General features: G+C 52.5%; 1 protein-coding gene across 5 annotated transcripts in view; it reads left to right on the forward strand.

Moving 5' to 3' along the window:
• Window positions 1-21,312, forward strand: part of ATOH8 (atonal bHLH transcription factor 8) — a 34,909-nt gene extending 13,597 nt beyond the window's left edge. Inside the window, exons 3-4 of one of the 5 annotated variants that reach the window (XM_077843147.1) lie at window positions 8,948-9,022; window positions 16,500-16,638. In XM_077843147.1, the coding sequence (XP_077699273.1) occupies window positions 8,948-8,953 (6 nt within the window). In that variant the 3' untranslated portion in view covers window positions 8,954-9,022; window positions 16,500-16,638. The other 4 variants (XM_077843146.1, XM_077843142.1, XM_077843143.1 and 1 more) reach the window with 4 other exon arrangements.
• The last annotated feature ends 227 nt before the right edge of the window (window positions 21,313-21,539 follow it).

Consider the following 21,539-nt stretch of genomic DNA (forward strand, 5'->3'; position numbering starts at 1 on the left):
TGGCTGGGGAGCCTCACAGGTGAGCTCAGAGCCAGCTTTCCCCGGAAGGCGGAACTCAGTCCTCTGATGTTCCCCGGGTGGTCCCAGCGGGTGGGGGTAGAGGCGGGGTGCTGCTTTCCCTCCTCTCTCACACTCTCCTCACCTTCCCTCCTGTCCCCATCTCCAAATTGCTCCTCTCTGGACATGCACTCATACATTCCTCCCTTCACCCCAGCATGCTGTGCGTAAACGAAAACCCGGAGTCTCGGGCATAACAAGACAGAACCAACCAACCACTCATGATCAGAAAATCACAGAGACATGGGAAGACCCCTCTGATGCTTGAGCTGATCACCCTTGGGGATGCATACATCCTTCAGAGAACCCTTTCCTCCCTAGGCACCTCTTTGAGCCAGAGTGTCCCTCTGGAAATCCCTGCAGAAGGTCAGTGACCCCTGGCCCAGGACCCCGGAGAAAGGGTATCTGTGTAGGTGGGTGTTAAGTTGGACCTTACCATTCTTTTCAGTTCTCTGAAGTGCTGGCATTGAACCTTAAGGCATACAAAATCCCAACAGGGAGAGACCCTCAGCAAGACTGTGACATAGAATCACAGTATAGAGCTTTGGGGCCAGAGACCTGAGTTTGAGTCCTGACACCGGCACTTACTAGCTGTGTGACCTTAACCTCTCTGATTTCTCCTTCCTCCCTTCTCTCATCTGTAAAGTGAGAACCCACATGCCTTCCTTGCCACCTTGCTGGAAGAATTAGACAAGGTCCCACTTAAGAAAGGGCTGGTTTCTCAGTGAATGCCAGAGAGGAAATCTCAGGAATTTATAATAGTAAGGTAACAAGTTCATATATAGAACCCCATGAAAGAGTATCTCAGAAAAGGGCAGTGCCTGGGGTGGATCAGTCATTCACTGATCAACCAAAAGGCAGATAAGGATGAGCAGTTCTGAATGGAGGACCCCTCCCTCTCTAGCACTTCAGCCCAAACCCCTGGTCCTGCACCCATAAGGGGAGGGGAGTGTGCAGCCAACCCAGAAATTCCCCGGGCTTTTAAAGTTCATGGATTCATACCAAAAAACATGCATGTTTGGTTGGGCACGGTAATAATTCTAATAAACTCTCGCCAACAATCGTGTCAACCAGGGGGTAAGTGCCCACTGTCTGCCAGACACCTCACATACATTATCTGCGCCTCATATCACAGTAACCCTGCAAGTTAGGACCACTCCCCCCCCATTGCACAGAGGGGAACCTGAGGCCAAGGGTGGGGGAGCACTTGCCCAGGGCCACGTAGCTAACAAGTGGTGGAGCCCTTTGGAGCCTGTGTCTCTTTGGTTTCAAACTCCATGCTTCTCACCTCTGGAGACCTGTGGGGCCCTTAAGCTCGCACGCTGCCCAGCGGGGTGGCCCGCACCCACAAATGCCGGGTGCAGCGCCTTGCCCCGGAGCAGCAGCTCTTATGTAAGCAGCTGGGCTGCAGCACGTGGAGGCTCCATTTAGCTGCAGGGAGCCAAGAGCCCACTGGTGGTGGCGCTGGGGGTGGCGCCGGGTGGGGTGGGGGGAGGCCGGGGGTGTCATCAGCTCTGAGCACCCCCAGCGCTGCACCGCCAGCGAGGCCTGACACCGGGTTAAGTCGCCTGGCGGCCTCTGGCTGCAGCTGGGAGCACGCCTGGTTCCCATTCGGGGCGCTGTGGTTTTGATTAGCTGTTCTGCGAGGCGGGCCTGGTGGCGGAGTCCATGGGAGCTCCGCTGGAACAGAGGGTCCCCCGCCCGGCCGCCGCGGCCCCCCCTCCTGGCAGCCCCAGACTCCAGATGTTCCGAGCGCTCGCTGGGAAGGCCTGCTGGCGCCACGGAGGGCAGAGGGCAGGGAAAGCACGCGAGCTGGAAGCCCAAGCACTCAGTCACCGCAGGCCCTGGCAGCCCGCCCAGCCCGCTGCTGGCACATTCCCCAGCTCTCCCCTGGCCATCTGTTCCCAAAAAACCCTTTCAGAGCCTCATCATCACTCAGGATACAACAGCGCGAGCAGCTGGTTTGGAGGCAGAAGGGAAAACCGTGCAAAAGGTCCTTTGTGAGAGAGGAAACTCACTTATGAATAACAGGGCTGGACGCCGTAAAAGTTGGCGGCTGGGATCCTTGTTTCTCAGGCGCCGCTGTTTTCTCTGGACTTTTTATCTCTGGTTTTTATTTTGTTTCCTCTCGTTTTCTTTTTATGTTGTTTCTCCCTCCTCTTACACCACTTACGACTTTTGTTTCTCGTCTAAGGTGCCTGAAGACCACCTCATTAGTTCTCCTGGATGCTGCCAGACTCTCTTCCTTCTCAAAACTGTTAAAATTGGGCATAGTTGGAAGTGCCTGTTTTCACAAAACCTCAGCTGGAGGGAACAGACGGGAAGGAAGGTGCCCGGGAGGGCACGCTGTGGGCAGGGCCCAGGTCGTCGGTGTTCAGGGCTTGGACAAGAGGCGCAAAGACACCAACAGCGTCAGGGGGACAGAGTGGGCTCGTCAGAGAGCGACACGGAGATGCTGGGGGAACACAGTGGCATTGATAAACACCCTTGTGCTTGGGCCCCTCAGCTGATTGCAGAATGACATGAAGCCTTTTTTAAGAACTGGCTGCCTCTGCCAGAAGCTTCTGGGAGATGTCTGCCTGGAATCCGGGCATCTCCTGGGAGCAGTCACCGGGTGGCCTGTCCAGAGGCCACGGGGTGCTGGGGCAAAGCTGGCAGCTGGGACACCAGCATTGGGGAGGAAGGGAGATGGCGAGGCTCTGCCCGCCTTCCTCACAACCCTGGAGCCCGGATGAGGAGCTGGAGTCAGGCGCAGGAGGAGGCTGGGAACGGGATGCCTCCCGAGTGTCAGAGGCTGATGATTTCATGTGGGAGGGGTGCACACAGGTCAAGGCTAGGAACTGGGGGGGTCTCCCCTTTCCTTTCTCAATTCCCTGCACCCCTTTCCCACTGTCCCCCAACCTGCCATCCCAACAGTCCCAGAAGCTCAGGAGCCCCTCACCACAGCAGTGGGGAAAGCCTGATGTCCCGCATGGGTGGCTGCCTCCCTTAGAGGCCAGGGACTCTGGGCATTGGAGGGCGTCTGTGTGTCTCATCTACACTGTACCCAGTCCCCTGCATTCATTTCTGTGCCCACTTTCCCCTCTTCTTCCTTCTCCATTTTAGTTGGAGAGAGGCAGCTCTGGAAAGGCCAAATATTTATGTTTATTGCAATTTCAGAGCCAGTAATCTCACCATCTGAAGGGCTCAGAGTGGGCTGAGACCCACCCTCTCCACTTGGTCTCAGTGGGCAGGTGTCTGGGTATGGACTCTGAAGCCAGCTCAGCTCTGCCCTGGGGCTGTCTGTGTGACTGGGTGGCCTTGTTCAAGTGTCCTATCGGGAAGATGCCCAGCCTGCCTCCCAGATCTACTCAGGAATTGATGCACAAACTATGTGAAATTGTTTTTGTTAACTCCCTCCTCCCTCTCATGTCTCTGCCTGAGAAATTGGCCTTCATGGGGCCAAAGATAAGGAGGGCCTGGAGAAAGAATGACTACTGGCCCCAGGCCTCTGGTTATAGTGTGGAGTCGGCCCAGTGACCAGAAATTGCTTTCCAGCCCTGTGGCTTCCAGAGGACAAGGGAGGTGGGACAAGTCTGCCCTGCCTACTGCTCAACCCTGAGCCCCTGTACCCAGCACAGTGGGTACAGGCCTGGATCAGAGGGGTGCCAGCAGGCCCCAGTCCCTTGCCCATCCTTGACCCGGTCATCCACTCTCCACGTCCCTGCCCTAGCAGACCAGAAAGTGGTTCTAGGGGAAAATATTAATCCTTGCCTTCCTTGAGCTTCCTAGTAACCCTATTTCTGTAGGGAGCTATTCTTTCTTTCAAGACCCTCCTGTTCTCTGCCTGGAATTGACAGCCACCTGGGACCTGGCCCAGCTGCTCCAGCTCAGCGGGCCCCCACCTGAGCCCCTCCTGACAGTGCTGCCAGAAGCCAGGTCTGACCACCTCACTCCCTGCTCAGGACCCTTGGGGGCTCCCCCTAGGCCGTGGGTGGAGGCCACACTCTTACCCCCCAGTGACCTGGCTCCAGCTGGTCACTCCCTGTGTCCCAATTTATACTCTAGCAACAAGGAACTCCTCGCCCAAAGGGGCTATTTTTGGCCTCTGTGCTCATGTCCCTTCTGCCTGAAATGCCCTTCTCCCCTGTCTGTCTGGCTAACTCCTGCTCTTTCTGGAAGGCTCAGTTCCTCCTGGAAGCCCTCCCTGACCCCTGCCGGGTCTCCTCCTCAGGGCCTCACAGCATATGCCTCCTCGGCATCATGGCCGCTCTGCTGCCTTCACCTCGGGGATGTGTCTAGGCTAATGCAGGAGCGTGTCTCGTGATACGCTATGAAGTAATGATATAAGATGTTGTATTATGTGATATACTGGAGTTCATGCTATGTCATTACCTCGTATTTTTAGCTGGTACGTTATACGATATATTCTGTGATACGTAACCCCAGCACTACGTTACATTATGTTATACGGTGTTTGTGTAGTGCCTGCTTCTCTAACCAGACTGGGGGCCCTTTCAATTTGCTGTCCCAGCTTCTGGCAAATAGTAGGCCCCCAAATAATGATACTACATTCCTTTAACTAAAATCCACATAGCTGGCGCTGAATATTCCTATGCTGATGACCAAGACTCTAGGGAGGGGTAACCTAGGGGCTTCAGGACACAACCAGGGAAATGTCCTGGTGCTCCCTGAGGCCCCTGTTTGGGGACTTTGTATCCTTGTTCTCTTGAATCAGTGAGGAAAGCTTTGCAATGCAGATCACAGAACCCCCTCAAGCAGCAGCTTAAACTAAGTAGGGGCTCCTGTTTCTCAGGACAGGTGAAGGGAAGTGGCTGCTCCTTGGGCTCCAGGGCTTCTTCTTATGGTCTAGTCTGCCTCATGGCTGCATAGTAGCTGCCACAGCACTGAGAACTTCATCCTCCTGCTGCATACAAAGGCAGTACAGGGACTTTGCTGTTTGCTGGAAAGAACATTTCTCCTCATCAGTTCAGTCACCGTGCCCAGACATCCCCTACCTACCCTGGAAGAAGGGGTGCTCCCCCTGAAATTGAGAAAGACACAGGCTCTCTTGGCCAGGAGTGCAGCAGGCTTAAACAGCCATATGGCTCATCCTGGATGATTGACCCTGATTTGTGACAGTGGTTCTCATCTCAGTGGGGCTAACCAGCATTACAACCTTAACCATAGTTCCAGAGCCCCACTTCCATAAGCTTGTTCACTCTTCACCATGACTCTGCAAAGTGAGCACCAGTAGCTCCATTTTCAGCTGATAGCACTGAGATTAAAAGAACCTGAAGGACCAGGCCAGGCCACTAGTGACCTTGTACCTCTCTGCACTGTGCTTTATAGTTTGCAGAGCCCTCTTGTGTGTATTACTCACTTGACTCATACAGCAGTCTACATGCACATTTCTTACCACGGCAGCTAGATTGGGAGGCTGGGACCCAGAGGTGAAGCCACCCACCCAGGTCATACAGCTGGGCAGGCCCGGCAGGGCGAGTTAGACTCCTCAGCTCCAGGACACAGGTGCTTCTGAATCTAGACCATCGATGTCCTCTGCTGCCCCCAGGGTGGGAGTGTGAACTGCAGATGGTGTCTGCCAGTACAAGGCCCTGGGGCTGAGAGATGTGGTTCTGAGTGGCAGCCCAGCCACTCATGAGCTTTTTGATCTCAGGCACTTGCCTTCTCTGAGCTCTGCTCCACCTAAAGCATGGAGGAAAGTGGCCATGGGTGAGCAGGCTTCAATGAAACAATGTCTGTGAATGGGCTTTGTCAGCTGGAAGGGGTTCCTGGGGCACCAGGAAGGTGGGCAGAGGGACCCCCAGCATCCCCTCCCTACCCAGTGATTTAGAAAATGGATACCAGACTGGGCTGCCCACCGAGGACTTGATGCCATTGCCAGGTAGAGGACACCCCGTCTGCTGTCGTGTGTGTACACACACAGGTGTCCTGGAGTGCCTGTAGGCACCGTCCGTCAGGGTCACACGGGGGGGGGGCTCCTACATGGGTGGGTTGAGTTCCTGTCTAGGGGGTAGAAGATGCTGCTGAGGATCACCCGCCAACTCCGTGACACAGTGATGCTCTCCTGCCACCGCATCCCCCCACCCCCACACACAGGATGCAGGTGGACAGCCAGTGTGGTTATTTGCAAAGGTTGACCCACTTAGACCCACCGACCCCCTTCACATATACACACAGTGATTCTTACTTGTTCAGTCTCTTTAGTTATATAAGCAGAAAAAGATGAAGAAACCATGAGGGCCCTGCACATTTATTTAAGAATAAATACTTTTGACTGTTTCCTATGTACCAGGCATTGTTCTAGGTGCAGGGTCACTGTGGAGAACAAGACAGAGGCCCCACCCGGTGGAGTGCAGAGCTCCAGAACACAAAGGCCATGCATAAAAAGCTCATAGGAGAGCCCTGGGAGGTGGGGGGCATTCTTCTGAGCCCCTTATTCTTAATCTGTGCATAGCTTTTATGAGCTTGACTCCCTGGTGCCTCTGATCAGAGCAGCTGAACAGAAAGAACCTATTGAAGTGGGAGACCAGCTCCTGGAGCAGGTGCTGGCGACAGCACCCGGAGTCACAGCCAGTGGCCCGATGGTGTGGGAAGAGACAGAGAAACAAAAAGAGCAATGCCAGAGATTCAGAAGAGCCAAGAGCCTTGTGTCATTTAGTGTTGGGGGAAGGGGCCCCAGAAGCCTTGAGGACCTGGGGAGTCTCCAGTGGCCCAATGTTTTTGGGCTTGACCTTGGGTTGTCAAGAGGAAGCTAAAGTACATCCAGTAACTAGTCTGACTACAAATGCAGGGAAGTGCATCAATTATTGGGAAGGGACCTGTCCAAGCTGTTTGGCACAGAAAACACGAAGCTTCCTTTCTCTAAAGAAATCTGCTTCTGTGGAAGGGCTGGTTCTAGGATGTCAGCCTGGGGAGGGCAGGGCTCCTTGTCTGTTTTGCTCATTGCAGGATCCCCAGGGCTTCAAAGGGAGCAGGGCATGGTCTAAACACTCAGTAGATATATGCCGAATGAGTGGAAGAATGGAAGCAGAGGGGAAGGAAGGGTTTCCACTTGTCTTTCACAGCCTCTCGCAGGCGGCTCCTCTGTGCCCAGTACTGAGTGAGAGCTAATGGACAAACAGCAGGGAGCCCCCAGACACACAGACACACACGTGTGGTCTGACTTGTGGCTGCCCAATGCTGAGTACTTTGCATTGCCACCATTGTGTTCAAGCTGTAGATTACTGTTATTACCATTTTATAGGTGAAGAAACTGAGGCACAGAGAGGTTAAGTAACTTGCTCAAAGTCACACAGCTGGTAGACTGGGGAAACCAGGATTCAAACAGAGGCTGTGTGATGCCACAGCTGGCACATTCAACCCCGGAGCTGTATTGCCTTCAAGTAGGTATTTTACCCATGCACGTGGGTAAAATACTCGTTTCTTTTCCTGTCTTGGCCTTTCCCTTGTGCAGCTGGAAGCTACTTTTGTGATGTCACTGATGGACAGGGTAGCAGTGAGTAAAGAGCCTTGATCAGAGATGTCCCACCCTTGCCTGGATTCCCATAGTGCTTCCAGAATCTAGCTGAGGGGTCTAGGGATGGTGAGAAGGGGGAGGAGGTGTTTTTCTCACCTTAAAGCTGCATTTGCACAGTTTTTTGTGGAAGTCACTTGATTTGGGGGGGCTCTCTGGGGACTTCATGACCACCTGTTGTTTCCCTCACTGGTCCTGAAATATCCACAACTAGACTCCTTCCTGGGGGTCTCCTGGACAGGGAGTCTTTGCAAAGGCTTGCTGGCCAGCGCTTGAGCATGAAATGGCTTGTCTGCCTGGTGCCCCATCACTGGCTGCCTTCAGTTGTGGTAAGGACTGGGGAGGGGGGCACTGAGAGACGCAGAGGAGTGACAGGGAGCCATCCCCAGCTGGGGAAGAAGCAGGCCTGACAGGGACCTGTCGACACAATGGCTAGATATGCATGTCTGTGTGTAGTGTGTGTGGGAGCAGGGGGGAGAGGGGAGCAGTGAGGGTCATGGATCAGAGCCCACCAAGAGGCGGGGCCTTCCTCACCTGGCCAGGCCACCTGTCTGGCCAGCTGTCTGCTCCCCTCGAGTCTGAGCGCCTCCTCTGGCTGTGGGGCAAGGTCATGGGCTCCTTGAGCTCCTGGGGTCTGGAAGAGCAGTGTGTAGCCAAGTGGAATTGGCTGGACAGCATCACAGAATGGGAAGCAGATGGGAAGCTGCGGCAGCTGGGCCTCCGGCCCTCTCTCAGGCCAGCTCGACCCTCACAGTGCCTTGTGCTCGGGGTCGGGGCCGAGAAAGACAGATAGGCTGACGGACAGGGAGAGAGAAACAAAGGAGAGGCCAAGAGAGAGTTGGCACAGAGATGTATAGGGGAAGCGTGGAGAGGGAAACTGAGAGATTGGCAGCCAGAGAGAGTGGCCTGTAGCCCAAGAAGGCGTCAGTATGGCAGGGGCTGTGGGCTCCCCCTTTTGCAGGCTCAGTGGGCTCCTTACAGGCTCTGATCAGGGAGTGCCAGGCCTCCCACTGCCTGCCACCTTTCCCTTAGGCTCACAGGACAGAGACTGAGATTTTCTTAGAACCAAGGAAGGTGGCAGCTGAGTGGATGGCCTGGGGACCTGCCAGTCCAGCTTGCCAGTGGAGAAGCTGAGCTCTCCAGAAAGTGGTCATGGGGTCTGTCTTGCCCTCCTGCCTCCCAGCAGTGTGGCCCTAGGGAAGCCAAGAAACTGTGCCAGCCTCCCTCTCCTCATCTGCAAAATGGGAACAGCAGTGGCCACCTCCTAGGGAGTAAGAGCACATGCAAAGGAGTGTAGCATGGCACCTGGCACGAGGCCACCCTTGGTCAATAAATTGTAGCTCTAAGCACTAATTCACTCCCTTCTGTCCTTAGGCCTAGGAGGACAGGGGTGCTGAGGATGACATGGCCCCTTCCTTCCCTCAGGAGCCGGTGGTGGAGGTGCTTGGGGTGAGCGAGGGGATGATGGCAATCATACCAATAATAATTCGTGGCGGGGGGGATGTAAGAGTTCACATACAGTGCTTCAGGAATGCACAGGAGAAGCACACTTTTCTCAGCCTGCAGTGGAGGTGGGGGCTGAGCGGTTGACACTGGACTCTGGTTATCCCTGATTATCCCTGACTGGGGAACAGCAGGGACCCAGCCCCCAAACCCCACCTTCCTGGAGTATATGGTCCAGCAGGTGGGAGTAGTTCCCAATAGGACTTTGGGGGCAGTGTGGGGTGTGTGGTCAGCGCTCTCTCGATGCTGGCCCAGCACACCTGGGACTCAGCTCTGCCTCTGGCATCTTAGCACAGGAGGGGAACCCAGGGTCACCTGCTCTCATCCCCATTGTCTGATATGGTGGTTCTTTCTTACTGGTAGGAAGGTTCTTCTGTTTATCATCAACTGGCTCAGGTTCTGATGGATCCACTGGCTTCAGTGAACGAAGGGCTTAGACTGCCAGAACCACCCATGCTCCCGGGCTGAGGGGCTGGGGCGCCCTGGGCAGACAGCTGTCCACACACTGTAACCTAGAGCCCCTGGCAATCTCTGTCACTCCAGTGAAGAACGAACACAGCAGGGACCAGGCAAGTCGGCAGTGCGTACCAGCAGCAGTGGTTTCCAGCCTCACCCTGGAGTTACATTATCAGCTGCCCCAGGGCAGGGACTCTGACCCCTTGCTTGTCAAGAGGCTGGCACCCAGTAGGGACTCAGTACATCTTTGTTGAATAAATGAATTCTCCAATTCATGGTCCCTAGCAGGATTCTCCTGGCTCACCAGGGGCTCTGGCCCATAACTTTGCAACTCTTAGATGGCTGGGACCTCAGAGGGCCCTCCCAGCCCGGACACAGTGGGATCCTTGATTCACACCATGCTCCCGCCCTCGGAAAATAGCAGCCAACTCCAACTGCTCATAAATTTCCTGCCTGTCACCCCTGGCGCCCAGGCCAGGCAGGGCGGGAGGCACTGGGGGTGGGCTGGTCCATACCTGCTTCCAGTTCCCTGGGAAGTTGGGAGGCCAGAAGCCCGGGCCTGTGAATGTGCCCAGAATAACCTCAGCAGAGCCTGGCCTGCGGAGATGTGAAAGCACGAGTGCCAAGGCAAAGGCATACTGGCCAGAGCATTAGAACACAAACACCAGCTTACGGTGTGGTTTGCACAACCTAATTCCACTTGCATAAAATTCTCTACTGGCGGCAAGGATACGTAAATCATAAACATTAAAAAAATAAGTAAATAAATACCCAAACCAACAACAAATACTGTATAGTTGTGTCTAAGCCTGAGAAAAGTAAAGGAATAAAAGTCAGCCCGTGTTACCAGGGGTTTGCCCTCAGTGGGGAGATTGAGGTGATTGAGATTCTTTTTCTTCTGTTCACTCTTCTGTATTTTCTAACCTTTCTATGATTAACTGGTACTACCTACCTAATTTTGTAAAACTTCACTGCTTTATTGAGATCACATCAGGTTCACCCACTGAAAGCGTACAACTGAATGGTTTTTAGTACTTTCACAGCTCTGTGCAGCCATCACTACAGTGAATTTTAGAACTTTCTTCCCAGGCCAAAAAGACACCCTGGATGCTTTAGCTATCACTTCATACCCCACAGTCTTCCCTGCCCCCGACCCCCAGGGAGCCACTAGTCTGTGGGTTTCCTGGCTCTGGACATTCCGTGTGAATGGAATCCTAGAACACGTGGTGTTCAAGACTGGCTTCTTCTGCTTAGCATGCTACTTTTAGGGGCCATGCACATTCTAGCCTGTATTAGTACCTCCTTCCTTTATTAAGGCTAATATTCCATTGTATGGATGCACCACACTTTGGTTATCCATTCATGAGGTGAGGGACATGCCTTATGTAATTTTAGAAATGATGTCTTGTTTTTTTAAATCCATTGAAAGCAAATTGGTCAAGATTCATGTAGGAAAGGCGTTAGGGTTTGAAGCCAATAGCTAAGAAAGAATTCTTGAGACGTCTTTGGTGCAAAAAGGTGGTTTTATTAAAGCGCAGGGACAGGACCCACGGACAGAAAGAGCTGCACCAGGGTCATGGGGAGTGGCCCATTATAGACTTTCAAGTTGGGAGAGGGTTATGGACAGCATAAGAGGTATTTTGACAATAGGGTCTCCAGGATTTGAGGGAGCTAGCTATTATTAGGAAAAGGTCATTTATTACTGTTTAGTAAACCTTCAATTGTGACTCTTCAGATGTATATCATGGGTTACGTGCTCGGAGGGTGATTGCCAACATATATCTTGAGAAGTACAGATAAAGGAAGTTTCCAGGGAATTTCTAGATGTTCAAGTAGATTTATGGGATCTTGGGGGTCAGTCTAAGATTGCCTTTTGCCCTTAACAAAGTATTAACATCAAGGCAACTGAGTCCCTAGAGGAATGTCACTCTGCCTATTTCAAGAACTTGTCAATGGGCTGTAGGGAGTAAAGATATTTAATAATTTCTCTTCTGCCTTTGTTTCCCACATCAAAAATGACAGATGGTTGGTTCAATGTGACTTTTCCTGATTACTTGAGACTCTTCAGCCTATGATGCCATTTTATGTTTTCAAATACATGTTAATCATATAGAGGACCCAGTTCTTTGTGGGGACATGAGCCAGCACCTTCTAGTGCCTCTGGGGTGTGCCAGGCCCTGCAGGGGCATGGCTCCAAGGTCTCATTGATTCTTGGCAACTGGCCTGGAAGGTGGGTACCATTACTGTGTCCACTTTAAAGATGGGGAAATGGAGGCATGGAGCGATGAGCCCACCTGCCCAGGGCACCATGGCCTGCCGACTTTGGGGCCACTGTGAACCCCACTGTTTGCATTTAGAACAAAATACCCCATTCCCAGCCCATAGGTTGGTGTGCTCAGAAGTGAAAGATAAAATAATACCTGTGGGTCTCACTGTGTCCTCCCCGCTTGTCTTTCATATTTTTGTTTTAAAATAACATTGGAGGGGATCCCTTGGTCGCTCAGCAGTTTGGCGCCTGCCTTTGGCCCAGGGCGCGATCCTGGAGTCCCGGATCGAGTCCCGCGTCAGGCTCCCAGCATGGAGCCTGCTTCTCCCTCCTCCTGTGTCTCTGCCTTTCTCTCTCTCTCTCTCTCTCTCTCTCTCTCTCTGTCATAAATAAATAAATAAATAAATAAATAAATAAATAAATAAAAATATTTTAAAATAAATAAAATAACATTAGAAATCTGTTCTTTTTAGGATAAACAAACAAAACCTGTCAGGATTTCAATTTCATTGGATCTTCTGCACATGGAAGGCTATATCCAAAGTGCTAAAATATATAAAAGTGGATAATTAGAAAATAGTAAAAAATAGTCAAGTAGGTAAAGTGGATTGAAAACGAATGTAAAAATCATAAAATGAATTTAAAAGGTAAGATGCCTTAGAAGGCAGATTAGTCATTTTTAAAATGCCCCTAGCATGGTAAAATAGCAGTGCAGTTACACAGAAGTGATCAAGAGAGGAAGCCAGTCCTCTTAAAGCCAGAGACAGACTTGTAAGCAGAAGAGGTATAATTAGAAAGAAAAAAAACAGGAAGTGAACAAAAGCGAGAAAGGTGTGGAATTGTTCGAGGATTCATGACAAATTACCCAAACTTTCCCTGAAGTGTGGGCCTGTTTACAAAAATGCTGAGTTACGTTTGAAACAGGAAACATATTCCAGGTATAAAAGCTATAGTAAATAAAATGCTTGTGACTGGAAATATTTATTTGCTTGTTCAACAAACATTTATCGAGATGCACCCGTGTGTCCAGGCTGTTCTAGGCTCCGAGGCTACATCAGCAAACAAAACAGACCGTGTGGACGCCCGGGTGGCTCAGCGGTTGAGCATCTGCCTTCGGCCCCAGGGCCTGATCCTGGAGTCTGGGAATCGAGTCCCAGGTCGGCTCCCTGCATGGAGCCTGCTTCTCCCTCTGCCTGTGTCTCTGCCTCTCTCTCTGTGTCTCTCTCTCAGTCTCTGTCTCTGGCTCTGTCTCTCTCTGTGTGTGTGTCTCTCAGGAATAAATAAATAAAATCCTAAAAAAAAAAAAAAAACAGACCGTGTCCCTATCCTCGTGGAACTGGTGTCCTGACTCCATGTGACGTTCTGGCCACAAAGGAATGGACAGATAAAAAGATGATTTCTAAGTGTAATAAATTCAACCACTTTGCCATACTGACTAAATCACCTCCCTTGAACTCAGCACGACAGACCCAAAAGGGACCCGAGAGGCCATCTTGTCTAGTCATGTTCAAAGTTTATTTTTGCCGCAGAACCTGTTTAAAGGGTATCTTTTATGGTAAGGGGCTGGGATGTAGGGGCTTCTTAGGGCCGTCAGCCAGGAGCCTTTCCCAGCTGTACCCAGAGCTTTGGCCCACAGAGGAAAAACCACCCACAAAAGACCAGAGCTGGATGGAGTCTGAGAGGCCCTCTCAAGCTGTGCTTCTTACATGAGGTGACACAGGCTGTTGCCCCCGGTTCCATGAGAAGGGGACTGTAATATGGTTGTCACAGTGAAGAATATTTGCCAGCCCTCTTCTGTATTTGTAATTACCTGCCTGTAATTAATACACACACACACACACACACACACACACACACACCCTGCCCCTTCTGAAGGGGTATCCATGGGCTTGTCTCCTATCCCTTATGCATAACTGGTCTATGGAAGAAATCTGAGAGAGACTGCACCAACCTGCTGCCTCTACTGGGCATTTGGGTTGGGATGCTGAGAGACTGGGCCAGATGGTGAGGCAGGGAAGAAGCAGACACTTGAAGTTCAGGGAAGGGCCACAGATTGCCTCAAGGTGCACTTGTGATCACAGGATCAAATGAATTCAAAAAACAATGAGTAAATAAAGCCAGGCAAATTTCTTTACTGCAGGACTTCTCAGAGCCTTTAATATGCTAACATATATAGTGACTTTCCAAGTTGGAGCCGAGGTCTATGGTGTTTCCTAAACTCATGGGCTCTACCTCACCCATCTATGTTCTCCAGAGTGCCCTTTGGGGAGAGTGCATGTGCATGCATAGTATTTGTACTTGCTGTAGAAGTGAAGGAATTAAAGCACAGAGAGGGAGTGTGAGTTCCCCAAGGTCACAAAGCTGGTTAATCACAGAGGAGGTCCTGGCACCTTAAGGCCTCCTCGTATTCTTCCCACCACACCCTATTTGACATAAGACTTTCTTGATGGCTGGTGCCTGTGTTGGGATTCCTGTGCCGAGGTGGATGGTGGGAACACAGGTCCAGTGTAGACACCAGGGGAAGGGTGGGATGGAGAATTGAGGGTCAGGCTTTGGCGAGAGGACACCCGTCTCACCTCCCTTGCTCTTGGTTGCCTTTGGGTGGTAGTCATGGCTTCCACGGGGTCAGAGAGCCAATAGAGGGCTTGGGACAGGGCCCCGGCGCCCCGACGTAGTGGCCAGTAGGACAGCTCGGGCCTCCTGCCGAGCCCGCTTTCTGCGCCTTCCCAGACCGCAGGCAGGCTGGACAGAAAGGGCCCGCCCAGGCAGCTAGCGCCCGGCTGACGCGGGCTGTAAATCACCCTGGACCACAGACCCTGTGCCATCCCCTTGGGTTTCCTTCCCGCCTCTTAATCCTCCTCCTCAGACTCGGTAACAGAAAGCAGATTCCTGATTCCTGCCGGGCCAGCCGTGCACCGCATCGTGGGCTCAGAGGGCGTGAGCCCGGACTCAGCACGTCGAGATGCTCCCGCCTCCTGCGTTCCTTTCTCCCTTCTCAGCCTCTCTTAGCTGGGGGACACCCCCTCTTCCTGGCCCAGCTCTCGCCTGCCCTCCTCGGGACCCCCTCCCAGCCTCACCCCGGCCTCAGCCCCTGGCTGCGGGCCAAGCCCAACGTCCCAGGCCTGCGAGGCTCGCTGGGGCCTGCGGTTGGCAGGCCCTCCAGAACCGTGGTTTGGCTCCGGCCCGGCTTCCCCAGCCTCTGGTTCAGCAGGAGCAGCTTTTCTGTGGTCGAATAAACATTGTCGATCTGGATTCAGATCCTGCCGTGGCCAGCGTCTAGCGCTGCCCCTGAACCAGCGATAGCTCACCTCTGAGATGGGGGGGAGGCAAGAAAGCCCCCTGGCGTGGCGGAGGTGCCTGACAGATGTTTTGCTTCAAAAGCAAGTAATGTAGCTGTTTGTTCAGGGTCATTGCAAGAATCACAGGGAAGCAGTACGTGGAGCTGCTTTAGTAGGAGTGTGCTGTGCCGGGTTGAGGCGCCGCTGTTACTCTGGCATGTTCCTTCTCCAGGGCTCTGACCTCCCCTGAAAAAGTCCCAGTAGCCCCTGTGACCTCTCCCTGTCTCCTGTCCCTTCCTGGTAGCAAGTCACACCCCGTGGTCACTTTCCTCATGAGCAACACGAGGTCCAGTTGCCAGAGCGAAAATCCCAAAGGTCAGCTCTGCAAGCAAGGCATTTAAAGATGGGCTGACCTAATGGTTCCCAAACTGTGTACCTTGGCACCCTGGGTTCTCAGAGATGTCCCATTCACGTTGGAGGGAATGCACCCTGTGACCACCACCTTGCCCTCCAACCGTGTCCTCCCTACCCTGCCCCTCTAAATACATGGGACCGTGTTTATCTGCTTTCTGTGTTAGGGGTCCACAGGTCAGACTTCATTTCTACTGCCTAAGAGAAAGTTTGAAAATTACTGACCTGTTCCAGCTGTGTCATTTTATAGATAAGAACACTGAGGCCCAGAGAAGTTATGGGACTTGTCTTAGGTCACCCAGCTGGTAGGTGGAGGGGCAGCACCTGGAGTTGGCCCCTTGACTCCTGGTATAGTGCTCTTGTCTGAACAGTGTCGGGGAAAGAAGCTGCAGATGGCCATTCCCATGGGGGGCAGGCCTGCCTCTGACATGCCTCAGAGGTGTGACCCGGAGGATTGTGTTATCAGCTCAGGTGTCCCTGAGCTCCCGCTAGCCCCAGCAACCCTGCCCATTTCCTCAAACCAACAAAATCAGCAGTGGCTCTGAAATGTAGAGTGAGGGGCACCTGAGTGGCTCAGTCAGTTAAGCATCTGCCTTCAGCTCAGGTCATGATCTCAGGGTCCTGGGATCGAGCCCCACATTGGGCTCCCTCCTCAGTGCAGAGTCTGTTTGAGATTCTCTCTCTCTCTCCCTCTTCCTCTGCCCCTTCCCCATTCACACTTTCAAATAAATAAATAAAATCTTTAAAAAAATAATAAAAATAAAATACGGAGTCAGGAGGAAGGGGCCAATGTGGGCTCTGGGGGCAGCCAGTCCTGGGTTCAGATACTGGCTTGTCACTGAGCCCATCAAGATGCAGTCCCCTGCCTGGGCCACACAAGTCCCTCCTGGGGCAGCAGCTAGGAGTAAAGGAGAGGAGGCGCTAAGGGTGCCAGCACCTGGGGCCAGTTGGCCTTTAGGAAATAGCAGGCAGGAGAGCATGGTTTCTTCTGATGGTTGGTTGTTTCTTTCAGGAATGACTGGCCCCAGGCTAGACCAAGGATGCTGCTGCAGGCCCTCTCTGGTCAAGCCTGAGGAGAAGGTGAGCTCTCCAAATCCAGCCTTGTCTTCTTCTCCGAGATGCCGCCAGATGCTCAGACCACTGCCTCTCAGGGTGGGGCAGGGGCACACCTGCCTCCCTCTCACCCTCCTGTCCCCCCTCAGCCACTCTGGTGACTCCGCACTTTGCCCTCTGCCTCGTAGGGAGGGGAGAGCTAAGCCTCCCCCTTGCCCCGGGGCTGCAGAAATTCATTGCCAAAGATTCCACAAAGACATTGAACAAATTGTGGTGATAAAACCCCACGGTGAAAAGCCACACCATGGCTCTATGACTTTCGCTCCTCCTATTGCCTGAGTTCCATCCCAAGCCAAAGACGAGTCAGCAATCCCACTGGAAACTCATGGAAGGGATGCACATTTGGTGACCATTGGAAGTGCTCAACCCTCTGACCTGGAACTCTCTTCCTACACCGGGCCCTGAGCTGGCTGGGTACAAGATAAGCCTTCGGGGGGTTATGATAGAGGGCTGGGGGTTCTTGTATGGAGTAGGATATGAGATCCTGGCCCTCTTCTTGCCCCACCCCCAATGGCTGCCCAGGCCTGTAACTCTGATTCTCAATGTTCCCTGGGTCCAGGCTCCCTAAGCCCTGAACATCATGACAAAGGAATAAGAGGGGGAAGAAGCAATATTGACCACCCTGTACCCCACCCCAGGGGCTTGTCCCATGGAGGTGACTTGCCTAAAGGGTCTGTGCTCCCCAGCCAGCCCAGCCAGCTACTCCTTGCCTGTGGCCCACCCTCCTGGCTGGGAAAACAAGATGGTGCCCTGCATGAAGGCCAGTAGTCTGTTCCTGGTTATGTAGGGGGGCAGAGAGGGGGAAGGGACCAGGGGAATGGGCCAGTAAGTTGGGGAGGGCAGGGAGGCATGTTCAAAGCCAAGGCCTGTTCCTTCCTTGTGCTCAAAAGGCCAAAGCTGTTCACATCTGTGCTCAACCATCTGCTTCAAATTGAAGTAAAAGCCCCAACATATAAAGAAAACACCTGCTCGTGTTGAATGGATTCTGTGGGTGACCAGGACTTTGGCTGGTCAGTGGAGGGGCGGTTGTGGGGAAGGGGAGAGGCCAGTCTTGGCCTAGAGGTTGAGAACCCTTCAGGAAGTGGGCAGTGTGTGAGTGCATGTTGTCTGTGTGTGTCGGGGGTAGGGGGCCCTCACCATGGCCTCAGCCTGGACTAGTAACTAGGAGGCCTGGTCTGAAACATGGGGTCCTCTTTCTACATCACACCTCAATCTATTTGATGAGTTTATGAGGTGGGAACTGTAGTTTTAATTCCATTTTACAGGTGAAGAAACCAAGGCCCCAAGGAAATAGTGATGGAGCTGACCCTCCAGTCAGGGTGGTCTCACACCAAATCCTGTGCTTTTACCCCCTTTTCAGTCCCATAGTCCAGTCCTGGACCAAAGTCTTTGTATCGCCTTCTCACACCACTTCACCTCAGTGGGCCATTGGGGATGGGGAAGAGGTAATAGGATAAGAACGAGGACAGGACTGTCAGGGGCAGGGCTGGCCACAGAGAAGGGAGGTGATGAGGAAAGAAGTTGCACTCCTGCAGGATGCATGTTAGTCACTTAATTCAGCTCAGGGATGCCCTGTCTTGTCTGCTCCTGAGGCTCCTGGGCTGGGGCCAGAATGTCTGCAGGCCCCGCCAGCAGATAGGAGCCTCCTCCCTTTGCACCAGTGTTTTCCAGGCACAGCCTTTTGCCAAGGACCAGGTTGTTGGGCTGACCTGGATCTGGGACAGGAGCAGGGGACACAGATGGCTCAGGGCACTGCTCAGAGCAAAGGTGCCTTGGAAGCCAAGCAAACAGAATGGGCTTGGAATGGGGGGATGGATAAGGAAGGTTGGTCACCTGGGGCATCTGGGTGGCTCAGTGGGTTAAGTGGCCAGCGCTTGATTTCAGCTCAGGTCATGAGCTCGGGACCCTGGGATCAAACCCCGAGTCAGGCCCTGTGTTCAGTAGGGAGTCTGCTTGAGGATTCTCTCTTTTTCTTTTTTTCTTTCTCCCTCTCCCTCTGCCCTTCCACCTGCTTGCACTCTCTTTCTTGAAACAAATCTAGAAAGAAAGAAAGAAAGAAAGAAAGAAAGAAAGAAAGAAAGAAAGAAAGAAAGAAAGAAAGAAAAGAAAGAAGGAAAGAAAGAGAGAGAAAGAAAGAGAGAGAGAAAGAAAGAGAAAGGAAGGAAGGAAGGAAAGAAGGAAGGATAGAAGGAAGGAAAGATAGAAGGATTGGTCATCTAGAACTCCAGGCACAGTCACAAGCCCCCCTCACTTGTCTCTCTGAATTTCTGAATAATGCTGGTGGCACTTCTTAGGGAAGCAGGACATGTGGACCAATCAGCATCAAAATTATTGACATAAGAGGACACTTTCTGTTACTATAAGGTGAGAAGGTACCCCCATCCTGCTGCCAGGGGACCAGATCCATGCCCCTACTACCCAGAAACAACCCATGGCCTCCACTGCCCACCCCTCTCTTGTTTTTGGACTTCACTATGTACTTGCCTCTCATTCTGAAGCATCTATTGATCATCAGCTGCTTATGAGACATTAAGCTAGGTGTTGGCAGTAGAGAGATGGGTCTCACATAGCACCTGTCTCCACAGAGGTCCTGGTTCTCTACAGACAAGCAAATATTATGATAACAGTCCAATGTCTAAGATGTTTTTGGGAACTTCAGGAAAGAAAAACACTAACTCTCCCTGGGCAGGTGTCTGGAAGAGCTTTCCTCCAAAGGACCCACAGGAAATGGGTCTTTAAAGCATGAGTTGAAGTTTTCTGTACAGAGGAATGGGAGAAGGACTTTCTATGCATAGGACTACTTAGCCTGAAAGGACATTGGAATCACCTAAGGAGATTATTAAATATTGATATGAAGTATTTATGCCAAAGTCCCATCTCCAGAAATTCTGATGTATTGGTCTGGAGGGTTACCTGGGCTTTGGGATTTTTAAAAGCTCTATAAGTGATCCAATGTGCCAGCAAGCTTTAGAGCTGCTGGTTTAAGTGAGCTCAGGTCTCAGGAAAAAAAAGCAACTTAGAATCACTGATATGGGATATAGACTGGGTCAAGAATGTGGATGGATGTGTGCTTGTGTGTGTGTGTGTAGATGTGTGTGTGTGTATGCACACACAGATATGAATAGGAATGATTAAAAGTCCATGCTTTTCTTTGTTTTTCCAGCTTTTGCATTAGCACAGCAGCTTGTGTTTTTGCACACACACACAGAAACATACACTCCCTCTTGTGTACACATGCACACCCGTATACGTACTTGCATATATTCCCAGGGAAGGGAAATACATTTGAGATCGATTCAAATTTTATCAACAATCTTTTAGACAGTTCTACGTAAGCAACCATGCAAGAAGACCCTCGCCAAAATAAAAATTGTCAAGAGCCACTCTCTTCATGCCCCAGTCCCGCTGAGGGCTTGGTCACAGAGTCCCTGGAGGTTTGTCTGTGGCACACCCTCCTGCTTTGTTTGCTCTGGCTCCTGGTCCCACATGCCCGTGATGGCTCATCAGTCGCCAGCCACAGAGCGCCCCAGGGTACCCGCGTGAGTGTGTACCTCTGTGTGTGTGCTGGTTTCCTGCAGCATGCGTGCTTCCTGCTCTCTGCAGGACAAACGCTACAAAGCTCCAGGACTCGGAGCTTCCAACTCCACCGAGCTTTACAAGACCCTCCAAACCCAGTGCACGAAGCTGCAGTGCTTCCTGGTTCCAGCCTCAGACCATCCCAGAAGAGAGGCTTAAGTCCTGGGGAGGGCGGTCCACAAGTCCCAGGGCCCCCTTCTGGGCTCACAGCCTGGCCAGGGCCCCGGGTTGATTCCGTCTCACCACTCTGTTCCCCCTTCTGTCCCCATGGCCCACTGCTCTGGCCTGAGTCCTCCTCCCCTCCCTCCACCACCCCGAGTCCCCAAAGCCCTCGGCTATCCTATCTGTTCCCCCTCACCACATCCCCGCATCTCCCCTATCTCACCAGCCAGTGAGGAGGAGGGGCAGATCCCAGGGGTGGGGAACTGGAGAGCTGCGCGTGGGGACTGTGCTGGGAGCTGGAGCAACAGACAGAGCCCCTTGGTGCCCAAGATCCAGGGCGGCGATTTGGGCGCCACTAATTAGGCGGAGGCAAGTGCGGTGCGGGGGTCTGCCAAGGTAGGCCAGCTGGGGGCTGGACCGGGCACTGCACTTGCCTCCTCTTGCCGTGCTGCTTCCTGAGCCACAAAGTCATCACCGTCAGTGGCCCAGCGACAGTGCAAGACTTGGACATCTCCAAGTGTTTCCTCGAAGAGGATCTGTACTGTCATTCTCACCCTGACCTCTTGCTGACCTCTCAACCCTCCTCAGGGGTCTGTTTCCAGGTTCCAGGAGGACAGGGAGGTATGGAGGGGGCCCTTGCCTGGGGAGCATAGGGGAGGAGGCGAGGGGAAGGGCAGCTGGCTTCCTCCTCCACTACCCATCTTGGTTTTCACCTTGGCACCTGTCACCCCTCTGAGATCCCTGGGCCCCAGACAGGCTCCGTCTGCCTTCCAGAAGCCATGCACCTCCAAGGAACTTGGATTTATACCGAACAACCTGGTTTCACAGATATTTGGGCACATGTTGAACCTCCAGATGGTGCTATGAATTCCTAGAGGGCCGAGATTGGGTCTAATTCACTTCCAAATCCTCGAAAAGGCCTTGCAAAATGTATATATTGGTTTCTCTGTTAAGTGAATAAAAAGTGGAAAATATGGTGATTCACGCATTTATTTTCTTCCTTCCACAAATAACTACCAAGCAACTAATTTGTTCAAGACCCCGAGAGAATGGGACACAGGCCTTTTCCAAAAACCTCAAAAGAGGCTCCAAGGGAGAAGGTCCAGAGCGGAGTGGGGCTCGGGCTTGGCAGCTTCTTGCTGTTTCTGCCGCTGAGCCTTTGGGAACTGAGCCCCTGGCAGAGGACCCCGGCGGGGCACAG

Source organism: Canis aureus, chromosome 12 (genome assembly GCF_053574225.1).
Source record: "Canis aureus isolate CA01 chromosome 12, VMU_Caureus_v.1.0, whole genome shotgun sequence".
NCBI classification, from domain to species: Eukaryota; Metazoa; Chordata; class Mammalia; order Carnivora; family Canidae; genus Canis; species Canis aureus.